Genomic DNA, 13,345 nt, shown 5'->3' with positions numbered 1-13,345 from the left:
GTATGCCACAGTTGTGACATTGTCTATCTGAAAACAAATGAACAACTCTCTCTTCAGAAGAGGCCAAGACTGAAGAGCTCTCAAAATTGCACGGAGTTCCAAAATATTGATTGGTAATCTCACCTCCTGAGATTCCCAAACCCCTTGTGCCGTCAGAGACCCCCACACAGCTCCCCAACCTGTAAGACTTGCATCTGCTGAGATTATAGTCCAGGTCGGAAGAACAAAGAAGCCCCCTGAACTAAACGATGGTGATCTGTCCACCACGTCAGAGAGTGTCGTATAATCGGTTTAAAGATATTAATTGAGATATCTTTGTGTAATCCCTGCACCATTGGTTCAGCATACAGAGCTGAAGAGGTCGCATGTGAAAACGAGCAAAGGAGATCGCATCCGATGCAGCAGTCATAAGACCTAAAATTTCCATGCATAAGGCTACCAAAGGGAATGAATGTGACTGAAGGTTTTGACAAGCTGATATCAATGTTAGACTTCTCTTGTCTGACAAAGACAGAGTCATAGACACTGAATCTATCTGGAAACCTAAAAAGGTTACCCTTGTCTGAGGAATCAATGAACTTTTTGGTAAATTGATCCTCCAACCATGATCTTGAAGAAACAACACAAGTCGATTTGTATGAGATTCTGCGAAAAAGTGAAGACTGAGCAAGTACCAAGATATCGTCCAAAATAAGGAAATACCAATACCCTGTTCTCTGATTACAGACAGAAGGGCACCGAGAACCTTTGAAAAAATTCTTGGAGCTGATGCTAGGCCAAACGGTAGAGCCACAAAACTGGTAATGCTTGTCTAAAAAGAGAATCTCAGAAACTAAAAGTGATCTGGATGAATCGGAATATGCAGATATGCATCCTGTAAATCTATTGTAGACATATAATGCCCTTGCTAAACAAAAGGCAGGATAGTCCTACAGTTACCATCTTGAATGTTGGTATCCTTACATAACGATTCAATATTGATAGATCCGGAACTGGTCTGAAGGAATTGACCTTCTTTGGTACAATGAAGAGATAGCATAAAACCCCAGCCCCTGTTCCAGAACTGGAACTGGCATAATTACTCCAGCCAACTCTAGATCTGAAACACATTTCAGAAATGCTGAGCCTTTGCTGGGTTTACTGGGACACGGGAAAGAAAAAAATCTCTTTGCAGGAGGCCTTAACTTGAAGCCAATTCTGTACCTTTCTGAAACAATGTTCTGAAACCAGAGATTGTGAACGGAATTGATCCAAATTTCTTTGAAGAAAACGTAATCTGCCCCATACCAGCTGAGCTGGAATGAGGGCCGCACCTTCATGGGTACTTAGGAGCTGGCTTTGGGTTTCTATAAGGCTTGGATATTTTCCAAACTGGAAATGGTTTCCAAACTGATATCGCTCCTGAGGATGAAGGATCAGGCTTTTGTTCCTTGTTGTGAGGAAAGGAACGAAAACGATTATTAGACCTAAATTTACCTTAGATTTTTTATCCTTTGGTAAAAAAGTTCCCTTCCCTCCAGTAACAGTTGAGATAATAGAATCCAACTGAGAACCGAATAATTTATTACCCTGGAAAGAAAGGGATAGCAAAGTAGACTTAGAAGACATATCAGCATTCCAAGTTTTAAGCCATAAAGCTCTTCTAGCTAAAATAGCTAGAGACATATACCTGACATCAACTCTAATGATATCAAAGATGGTATCACAAATAAAATTATTAGCATGTTATAGAATAATAATAATGCTATAAAATTATGATCTGTTACTTGTTGCGCTAAAGCTTCTAACCAAAAAGTTTAAGCTGCAGCAACATCCGCTAAAAATATAGCAGGAGTAGAGACAGCCCCATTAACCTTAGGGATTTTGTCCCAAAAACTCTAATCTGTCAGATGGCACAGGATATAATTGCTTAAAACGTTTAGAAGGAGCAAATTATTCCATTCCCTGGAAATTACTTCAGAAATAGCATCAGGGAGAGAAAACACTTCTGGAATAACTACAGGAGATTTAAAAACCTTATTTAAACGTTTAGATTTAGTATCAAGAGGACCAGAATCCTCTATTTCTAATGCAATTAATACTTCTTTAAGTAAAGAACGAATAAATTCCATCTTGAACAAATACGAAGATTTATCAGCATCAACCTCTGAGACAGAAACCTCTGAACCAGAAGAACCATTATCAGTATTAGAATGATGATGTTCATTTAAAAATTCATCTGAAAAAAGAGAAGTTTTAAAAGACTTTTATGTATACTAGAAGGAGAAATAACAGACATAGCCTTCTTAATGGATTTAAAAAATAAAATCTCTTATGTTATCAGGAACACTCTGAGAATTAGATGTTGACGGAACAGCAACAGGTAATGTACCAGTACTAAAGGAAATTTTATCTGCATTAACAAGTTTGACATGACATGCAATACAAACAACAGCTGGAGAAACAGATACCAAAAGTTTATAGCAGATACACTTAGCTTGGTAGCTCCAGCACCGGGCAGCGATTTTCCTGAAGTATCTTCTGACTCAGTTGCAACGTGGAACATCTTGCCATATGTAATAGAAAAAACAACATATAAAGCAAAATTGATCAAATTCCTTAAATGACAGTTTCAGGAATGGGAAAAAAATGCCAGTGAACAAGCTTCTAGCAACCAGAAGCAATAAATAATGAGACTTAAATAATGTGGAGACAAAAATGACGCCCATATTTTTTAGCGCCAAATAAGACGCCCACATTATTTGGCGCCTAAATGCTTTTGGCGCCAAAAATGACGCCACATCCGGAATGCCGACACTTTTGACGCAAAAAACGTCAAAAAATGACGCAACTTCCGGCGACACGTATGACGCCGGAAACAGAAAAAAAAATTTGCGCCAAAAAAGTCCGCGCCAAGAATGACGCAATAAAATGAAGCATTTTCAGCCCCCGCGAGCCTAACAGCCCACAGGGAAAAAGTCAAATTTTTTAAGGTAAGAAAAAATGATTGATTCAAATGCATTATCCCAAATATGAAACTGACTGTCTGAAAATAAGGAATGTTGAACATCCTGAGTCAAGGCAAATAAATGTTTGAATACATATATTTAGAACTTTATAAAAAAGTGCCTAACCATAGCTTAGAGTGTCACAGAAAATAAGCTTACTTACTTACCCCAGGACACTCATCTACATGTTGTAGAAAGCCAAACCAGTACTGAAACGAAAATCAGCAGAGGTAATGGTATATATATAAGAGTATATTGTCGATCTGAAAAGGGAGGTAAGAGATGAATCTCTACGACCGATAACAGAGAACCTATGAAATAGACCCCGTAGAAGGAGATCATTGCATTCAAATAGGCAATACTCTCCTCACATCCCTCTGACATTCACTGCACGCTGAGAGGAAAACCGGGCTCCAACCTGCTGCGGAGCGCATATCAACGTAGAATCTAGCACAAACTTACTTCACCACCTCCATAGGAGGCAAAGTTTGTAAAACTGATTTGTGGGTGTGGTGAGGGGTGTATTTATAGGCATTTTAAGGTTTGGGAAACTTTGCCCCTCCTGGTAGGAATGTATATCCCATACATCACTAGCTCATGGACTCTTGCTAATTACATGAAAGAAAAACACCCCCCTAGCCTACAATAAACTAGCAACAGCCCTTAAAATTGCCTTTTGTAGGGCATTGCCCTAAGTTAAACAGCTCTTTTACCTGTAATAAAAGTACAAAGTCCCCCCAACAGTAAAACCCACCACCCAACCAACCAAAATAAAAAAACGAACTCTAAAAAAACAAAAAAAAAGGGGGCATTTGTATGGGCATTGCCCTTAAAATGGCATTCAGCTCTTTCTCACTGCCCTTAAAAAGAGCATTCAGCTCTTTTTACAAATGCCCAAATCTAAAAAAAAAACACCCAAAAAACTGAAAAAAAAACCTAACACTAACTCCAGAATATCTACTCACGGTTTCTAAAGTCCGGACATCCATCTCCATCCAGACAGCGAGAAGTCTTTATCCAGGCAGCGATATCTTCATCCATCCCGGGGGCACGGAGCGGAGCCATCCTGGAAGCCGATCCCATCCTGCGCGGAGGGTCCACTTCAAACGGTGACCACCGTACGCTGAAGTTAAATGCAAGGTAGCCGTTTCAAAATCAAATCAGCCAATAGGATCAGAGCTTCTGAAATCCTATTGGCTGTTCAAAACTGTAAAATAGGATGAGAGCTACTGAAATCCTATTGGCTGTTCAAATCAGCTAATAGGATTTCAGTAACTCTCATCCTATTGGCTGTTTTGAACAGCCAATAGGATTTCAGAAGTTCTCATCCTATTGGCTGATTTGAATTTGAAGAATCAAATCAGCCAATAGGAATGCAAGGTACGCCATTTTGAAACAGCTACCTTGCATTCAACTTCAGTGTACGGCGGTGACCATATGAAGAGGACGCTCCGCGCAGGATGGGATCGGCTTCCAGGATGGCTCCGTGCCGCCCGGATGTAGATCGAAGACACCCCAGGATATCGCCGCCTGGATGGAGATGGATGTCCAGACTTCAGGAACCGTGAGTAGATATTCTGGGGTTAGTGTAAGGGGGTTTTTCCCTTTTTTTTTTTTTTTTTTTTTTAAGATTAGGGTTTTGGGCTTTTGTAAAAGAGGGCAGTGAAAAATAGCTTAATGCCTTTTTAAGGGCAATGCCCATACAAATGCCCCTTTAGGGGTAATGGGTAGCTAAGTTTTTTTTTAGAGACAGATTTTTTATTTTAGGGGGTTGGTTGGGTCGTGGGTTTTACTGTTGGGTGGACTTTGTATTTTATTTTACAGGTAAAAGAGTTGTTTAATTTAGGGCAATGCCCTACAAAAGGCCCTTTTAAGGGCTATTAGTAATTAATTGTAGGCTAGGGGGTGTTTTTATTTTGAGGAGCTTTTTTTATTTTTATAGGGCTATTAGATTAGGTGTAATTGTTTTTATTTTTGATAATTTCGTTTATTGTTTTTTGCAAGCTTAGTGTTTTTTTATTTTTCGTTATCAAGTGTTTATTATTTTTTGTAACTTTAGATTTTTAATTTTTTTTCGTAGTGTTAGGTTTTTTTAAATTTGTAATTTATATTTTTTAATTAGTAGTATTTATTTATTTTATTAGAATAGTAATGTTAGTTTAATTTATAGCTTAATGTTATTTATTTAAATATAGTTATATTGTAATTTTAATTTAAAGTTAGGGGGGTGTTAGGTTTAGGGGGTTAATAGTTTAATTTAGTGTTTTGCTATGTGGGGGGGGGCAGCAATTTAGGGGTTAATATGTTTATTTAGTGGTGGCGATGTGAAAGGCCGGAGGTTTAGGGGTTAATAATTTAATTATAGCGGAGGCGATGTCGGGGAGCAGCGGATAAGGGGTTATTAGGTTTATTTAATAGTCATGATGTGGGCGGCAGATTAGGGATTAATACATTTTAAATGGTGTTTGTGATGCAGGAGGGTGACGATTTAGGGGTTAATAGGTAGTTTATGGGTGTTAGTGTACTTTGCAACAGTTTAGTTATGAGTTTCGTGAAATATTTTTGTTTTGCAAAATCCATATCTACTGCTTTTAGATGGCGGTATGGATTGTGTCGATATAGGCTGTAACGCAAGCTTTTTAGCCAGACCGCACAACCTGTAATACTGGCGCTATGAAAATCCCACACAAAAACGTCATTTTTTTGAGTGCGGAATGGACGTTGTGTTACAGGCTAAAATGCTTGCAGGATAGCTATACCGACACGACTCGTAATATGCGTTTCTGGCCATTATGCTGGAATGGCCATTTTTTCAGCGTTAAAAGCTGTACTGCAACACTTGTAATCTATCCGAATGTAATGTTTACTATTTTTCTGGCTAGTATATACAAATTTTCTTGGAATCTTTATTTGAAATAGGAGGGATGAAAGATTAGGAGCCATTCCATTTTTGGTTCAGGACCCAAGATATTGCTTGCTGTTTGGTGGCTACATTTAGCCACTAATCAGCAAGCACTACCCAAGTGCTGAACCTAGAATGTTTATGTCCTAATAATACTATTGTAATGTTTACTATTTTTCTGGCTCATATATAAAAGTATTATTTAAATCATGTTTACCATCACTAAATGGTAAATATTTACCAAATGAAGCGTCTTAAAAAATGTCAATCAATGAAAGTGCCCCTGATTTTAATAATACTTTTACATACTAGCCAGAAAAATAGTAAACATTACAATCATTTTAAAGGGACATAAAACCCCACATTTTTCTTTCAAGATTCACATAGAGCATGCAGTTTTAAGCAGCTTTCCAATGTACTTATTTAATCTGTTTCATTCTGTTTGTATCCTTTGTTGAAAAGCTGATTGGTTGCTACCGATATATGGATCTTGTCATTGGCTCACCGGATGTGTTCAGCTAGCTGCCAGCAGTGCATTTCTGCTCCTGATATCAAGAGAATGAACCAATTTTGATAATAGAAATAAATTGGAAGTCATTTAAAATTGTATGCTGTATCTGAACCATGTAAAAAAAAAAATGTTGTGTTTCATGACCCCTTTAGATTTGCATTTTTATACGATTCCTTTGATTGGATCTGTCAAGTGCACCTGTTTTCTGTATTTAAATAACTTTGTAAATGTTCTTGAATTCGCATACTTACAATCTCAAGAAGTATAAACGCAAGAAAAAAATGTGCCAGCCCGGGCAGCATAAAACTGATATCGTTTACATGACATGATAAAGGTTATGTCCTTATAATATGTTAATTCAAAGAAATAATTAAATTTTCGGAAATCTAGTAGTTTTATCTCAACTTCAGTTAACAAAAAGTGATAACAGAAATAAAACGTGAGAATTATTCCAACCTTCTTTCTTCTTGATTGCTTTCCTGAAGATGCAGTAGCCTTCAAAAGCAGAAGTACAGTATAGGCAGCCCAAGCCAATGAAGGACAGACCAGACAGACAATGAAAGTTACAAGGTAAAAATCATGCATGAACTTGTTCTCATTAATATACAGAATACACAGCTATGGCAGCAATAAATGCTATACTTGTTAACAACTATACTAATACTTAGATTGTGGACTATTAAAGCAATGTGCATTGTATTTAAAGAAAAATAAACAAATAATATATATATATATATATATATATATATATATATATATATATATATATCATTTGTAGCCGTAGAATTTTTTTAACAGAAAAGCCTACTTCTACCACTAAGAATGCTTATTTATATAATTATACAAATATGAAATCCAAAACATATGCTTTTGAGATTCAGACAGAGAATACAATTTAAAGTGAAGGTCAATTTTCATGTGAAAGCGTCCGGTTTTTAAAATAAACTATTAAAAACAAGGGCAATTTCATTCATGAAAATTGACATTTCAGCCGTTTTTTAAAATATACTTACCTTTTTCTCTTGAAGCCGCTCCAGTGCTTCACCAGCCCATCGCAAGCCTCTTCATACGTCAGCAATGACGATTCCGGCATCCTCCAATCATGGCTTCCACCCTTGGGTAATCATTGGAGGAAGCCAGTTTCGTCATTGCTGGGTAAGTAAACCAGCAAGAAGCAGGCGGGGCATCATTTCAGAACAGCGATCCGGCGTTTCAGAAGAACAAGGTAAGTATTTTTAAAATACGGTGCCATGTCAATTTTCATGAATGAAAGTGCCCCTGTTTTTAATAGTTTTCTTAAAAACCGGGCACTTTCACATGAAAATTGACCATTTTAATAAAATCTTTACAATTAAAGAGATTGTAAAGTTTGCATATTTAATACATACTATCTAATTGTTTTAAGGATGCTTCCTTTGTAAAATATTTACCATTTAGTGATGGTAAACATTGTGCCGTTCCTCCGCGCGCATGGAATACTTTAACTGAGCTATGATGAATCCGGCTTCATCCAATCAGTGCGTGCCCCACTTGCCGTCCAGCTCGTGGGGCATGCAACGATTGGATGAAGCCGGATTCATCATAGCTCAGCTAAATAAAGTATTAGATGCGGGCAGAGGAACGGCGCGATGTTTACCATCACTAAATGGTAAATATTTTACAAAGGAAGCATCCTTAAAAAATGTAATGACTTAAAGTGCCCCTGTTTTTAGGAATTATTTTGTATAGTGTGTAATAAATATGAAAACTTTACAATCAGTTTAACTTCTTGTGTCTAATTTGCTATGTTCTCATGTTATCCTTTGTTGAAGAGATACCTAGGTAGGCATCTAGAGAACTACATGGCAGTAAATAGCGCTGCCATCTAGTGCTCTTGCAAATGTGTAACATTCTTGCAAAACTGGTGCCATATAGTGCTCCAGAAGTGGGCAGGCTCCTGAGCTTACAAAGAACAAAGAAAATGTGATAATTTAAAGGGCCATAATACCCAAATGTTTAAAAACTTGAAAGTGATGCAGCATAGTTGTAAAAAGCTGACTAGAAAATATCACCTGAACATCTCTATGTAAAAAAGAAAGATATTTTACCTCAAAAGTTCCTCAGTAGCCACCTCCCATTGTAAAGGATTTCTAAGCAGCATTTTAGTGTGTCTGTCCTGGGACAGCTGAAAGGATGAGCATCGGCACCTCTAGGAACTTGTCCATTTTACATAGTTTCTCTGGGATGACCAAATTTTCACAATCATCCAGAGTGGATAATACCTCCTTAAGCAAAATGCGGAGATGTTCCAATTTAAATTTAAAAGTAATCACATCAGATTCAGCCTGCTGAGAAATGTCCCTAAATCAGTAATTTCTCCCTCAGACAAAACCTCCCTGGCTCCCTCAGATTGGGTTAGGGGCCCTTCAGAGATATTAATATCAGCGTCGTCATGCTCTTCAGTAACTAAAACAGAGCATCCACGCTTACGCTGACAAGGGTTCATTTTGGCTAAAATGTTTTTGACAGAATTATCCATTACAGCCGTTAATTGTTGCATAGTAAGGAGTATTGGCGCGCTAGATGTACTAGGGGCCTCCTGAGTGGGCAAGACTCGTGTAGACGAAGGAGGGAATGATGCAGTACCATGCTTACTCCCCTCACTTGAGGAATCATCTTGGGCATCATTGTCATTATCACATAAATCACATTTATTTAAATGAATAGGAATTCTGGCTCCCCACATTCAGAACACAGTCTATCTGGTAGTTCAGACATGTTAAACAGGCATAAACTTGATAAGAAAGTACAAAAAACGTTTTGAAATAAAACCGTTACTGTCACTTTAAATTTTAAACTGAACACACTTTATTACTGCAATTGCGAAAAAACATGAAGGAATTGTTCAAAATTCACCAAACTTGCACCACAGTGTCTTAAAGCCTTGAAAATATTGCACACCAATTTTGGAAGCTTTAACCCTTAAAATAACGGAACCGGAGCCGTTTTAAGCTTTAACCCCTTTACAGTCCCTGGTATCTGCTTTGCTGAGACCCAACCAAACCCAAGGGGAATACGATACCAAATGATGCCTTCAGAAGTCTTTTAAAAGTATCAGAGCTCCTCTCACATGCGACTGCATGCCATGCCTCTCAAAAACAAGTGCGCAACACCGGCGCGAAAATGAGACTCTGCCTATGCTTTGGGAAAGCCCCTAAAGAATAAGGTGTCTAAAACAGTGCCTGCCGATATTATTATATCAAAATACCCAGAATAAATGATTCCTCAAGGCTAAATAAGTGTTAATATCAATCGATTTAGCCCAAAAAATGTCTACAGTCTAAAGAAGCCCTTGTGAAGCCCTTATTTACAATCGTAATAACATGGCTTACCGGATCCCATAGGGAAAATGACAGCTTCCAGCATTACATCGTCTTGTTAGAATGTGTCATACCTCAAGCAGCAAAGGACTGCAAACTGTTCCCCCAACTGAAGTTAATGCTCTCAACAGTCCTGTGTGGAACAGCCATGGATTTTAGTTACGGTTGCTAAAATCATTTCCTCATACAAACAGAATTCTTCATCTCTTTTCTGTTTCTGAGTAAATAGTACGTACCAGCACTATTTGAAAATAACAAACTCTTGATTGAATAATGAAAAACTACAGTTAAACACTAAAAAACTCTAAGCCATCTCCGTGGAGATGTTGCCTGTACAACGGCAAAGAGAATGACTGGGGTAGGCGGAGCCTAGGAGGGATCATGTGACCAGCTTTGCTGGGCTCTTTGCCATTTCCTGTTGGGGAAGAGAATATCCCACAAGTAAGGATGACGCCGTGGACCGACACACCTATGTTGGAGAAATGTTGGGTTTCATGTTCCTTTAAGCTGAAAATAATATAATATCTTTGTCTCTTCAAACGAGGAAGTTCTACCAAAAAAAAAAGAAATACATCAAAGCTGACGTTTATTAACAAGCAGTAACAGAATACATCTAAAATATAAGAAATTATTCCAAAAGTTATAATTTTTTTGTAAGTGGCGTTTCATCACAAGCAGTAATATAATACATATAACTGAATCACTACTCCTAAGATGCCACATCAAAGGTTTACTAATACATTTCATTATTTCCAGGTTGAATTCCTTGAAGTAACATTGGATATAATTTATAGTGAGATTTTACTTTCTATTTAAGAAAAAAAAAGAAACTAGTGATTTAAAAATATGGATGGACAGAAAAATGATTATGGTGACAGTTACAGCAAAAATATAAGGAGTATTATTTTTTTTTCTATTTTTCAAATCTGAGCTTCCTTATATCAATTATTCCTTAAAATCATAGCTGTTTGTGAAATATGTTGAGCATGATCAGTTTAATTACGACGAGTGATCAGTGATTGTGCATTAATTAAATTGAATTACAACAGTCAAAGAGGATTTCATGCAAGAATCCATCCAACATTCCAAAATTTAAAGGGAAGCTGATGTTTAAAAACAACAAAGGGAATATACAACAATATGTTCTCTTTAAACATTTGATGGGTGAGTAAAAGCAAACGCTCTAATCTGTCAGAAATCACCTTTAGTGTTTGAAAAACTGCCTTAAGGTGTTTTTTGTTGCTCAAAAAAAGAGCACTATTTATTTACAGATGTATTGGCTCCAATGCAAGAACCCTCTAAACCAATCAGGAGCCTGAATGTCTAACTCGTTTTTTTGTTGGCAGTGGGATGTGCCCCAAGGCAGAAGTGTCTTCAAGGTTTTTAAATGCTTTAAAAATGGCGTTTTGATACATAAGCGTGTTTCATCTTAAAGGGACAGTCTACTCCAGAACTGTTATTGTTTAAAAAGATAGATAATCCCTTCCCCAGTTTTGCATAATCAACACGGTCATATTAATATACTTTTTACCTCTGCGATTACCTTGTATCTAAGTCTCTGCAGACTGCCCCCTTATTTTAGTTCTTTTGACAGACTTTTATTTTAGCTAATCAGTGCCCTCTCATAAGAAACTCCATGGCGTGAGCATAATGTTATCTACATGGCACACATGAACTAACACCCTCTAGCTGTAAAAAAACTATCAAAAGCATTCAGATAAGAGTCGGCCTTCAAGGGCTTAGAAATTAGCATATGAGCCTACCTAGGTCAACTTTCAACTAAGAATACCAAGAAAATTAAGCAAATTTGACAATAAAAGTAAATTGGAAAGTTGTTTAAAATTATATGCCCTATCTGAATCATGAAAGTTTAATTTTGACTAGACTGTCCCTTTAAGCACTTACTTGCTGTTTAAAGAGCAACATTGATGTAGGGTCCCCCCCCCCCCCAAATAAAAAAAGTACAATGTGAATCAAACACTAGTTTAGTATTTAGTACTTATTAAAGCCACTGGGGGGTGACTTATACTTAGAAAATCCAGATGTAAAATCTGCAGTCATCCCTCATGTTAGTAACAGAAGACTATGCATTATTCTAGTATGGCTTGTATAGCTGAAATGAATAAGAAGCTGCCCATGCTGACCTTTATATAGATGATTTTAATTATTTATTTCCAAATATGGTACAGCAGGTCTTCTTCTTGCAGTCAGAGCTATCACAATATTAATTATGTGTCATCGCAAACACAAGCAAGACTGAAGGGCTACTCTTTTGGTGCCAGAAGGGTCCATTTTAGAGAAAACTTATTACTACATAATGACCCCAGGAAGAAATTCCCCTCAACACTTTTGCTCTAATGTATTTATCACTTATAATATTTTTCTTCAAACAGCAAAGATCTCACACATCATGTAGAGGGTAAAAGCATGTCTGAATTAAGGTCACAGGCCGTAAACGATAACCACTCAACAAAGGTTAAAGAAAGAACAAAATAGACTCTGTGAGTAATAGTGGTTAAACCAGCAGGAATGCGCTCATTACCATTGATCATCAACACTGGGGAGGGCTAAAGGTAAACTTTAGCCTTTTGCTGCCCTGTTTCGGAGCCAAGCAGTTAAGCTTAGATTATAAATATGAATTTGCCCCTCACATAAGACTGAAGGAAACTTTCTGATTTATTTCACTTATTCTTAAACTCAGATTCCCTTTAATACATGTGATGTCATAAAGGAAATGCCAAGCAGAAAAAAAAGAATAAACAAGGTTTATGGAGTGCACTACCTTAACAAGCAGACGTGAAGACACTTACCTCTTCTTCTTCTTTTTCTCTATCTTTTTCAATTTTTCCAAATCCTTTTTAGCCAGATCAAGAACTTCATTGGTCTCTTTTTCTGGCATTATGGACGTGGGGAAGGGAGAGTGACCAGTAAAATATGACGTCCTTGAGGAAGCTCGTGATAAGCTCTTTCTTAGGTTTTCATTCACAGCTTCACTTTCCAACAGTTTTGCTCTTTAAAACAAATAAGGCAGACAGAAAAAAACAAAACATTGTTATTGGCTAATTAGAGGCGGTTTTACGGGACGTACACTTTAAATAAAAGAGTTCAGTTACTTGTTAGGTGCAAGAGAGGCAGTGTATAACACACTTTACTGATAAAGAGATAGATTACAAGTGGAGAGCAAATCGATAAGTCAGGGTGCTTTATCTTGCTCTTGTGCAAAGGACAACCCAACATCGTGTATTACAAGCAAGTAGATCTTAAAATATTTTAAGCAAAACATCTCAGCGTGACTGAAATATGTTTAGCACTCTCATGCATTTTATGGATAGTGCAGGGAGCGCTATTAGTGCACTCATTGCACTCGTACTATAAGTGGTGAGATAAAGGGACATAAAACCCATTTATTTATTTTCATGATTCACATAGAACATGTCATTTTTAAACAAATTTCCAATTTACTTCTACTATTTAATTTGCTTTGTTTTCTTGGTATCCTTTATTGAAAAAATGCCTACGTAGGCTCAGGAGCAGCAAAGCACTACTGGGAGATAGCTGCTGATTGATGGATGCACATATATGCCTA

At 37.2% G+C, this 13,345-nt stretch overlaps 1 protein-coding gene across 4 annotated transcripts in view; it reads right to left on the bottom strand.

Moving 5' to 3' along the window:
* The window catches only part of KIF21A (kinesin family member 21A), a 537,130-nt gene that overhangs the window by 251,702 nt on the left and 272,083 nt on the right, over positions 1 to 13,345 (bottom strand). For all 4 annotated transcript variants that reach the window (XM_053716595.1, XM_053716597.1, XM_053716596.1 and 1 more), the window contains exon 11: positions 12,570 to 12,770. In XM_053716595.1, coding sequence (XP_053572570.1) covers positions 12,570 to 12,770 — 201 coding nt within the window. The remainder of the gene's footprint in view (positions 1 to 12,569; positions 12,771 to 13,345) is intronic.

This window comes from Bombina bombina, chromosome 6 (genome assembly GCF_027579735.1).
Source record: "Bombina bombina isolate aBomBom1 chromosome 6, aBomBom1.pri, whole genome shotgun sequence".
In the NCBI taxonomy this organism is placed as follows: domain Eukaryota; kingdom Metazoa; phylum Chordata; class Amphibia; order Anura; family Bombinatoridae; genus Bombina; species Bombina bombina.
Note: the sequence above shows the minus strand (reverse complement) of the source record. Positions and strands in the feature narration are given on the sequence as shown.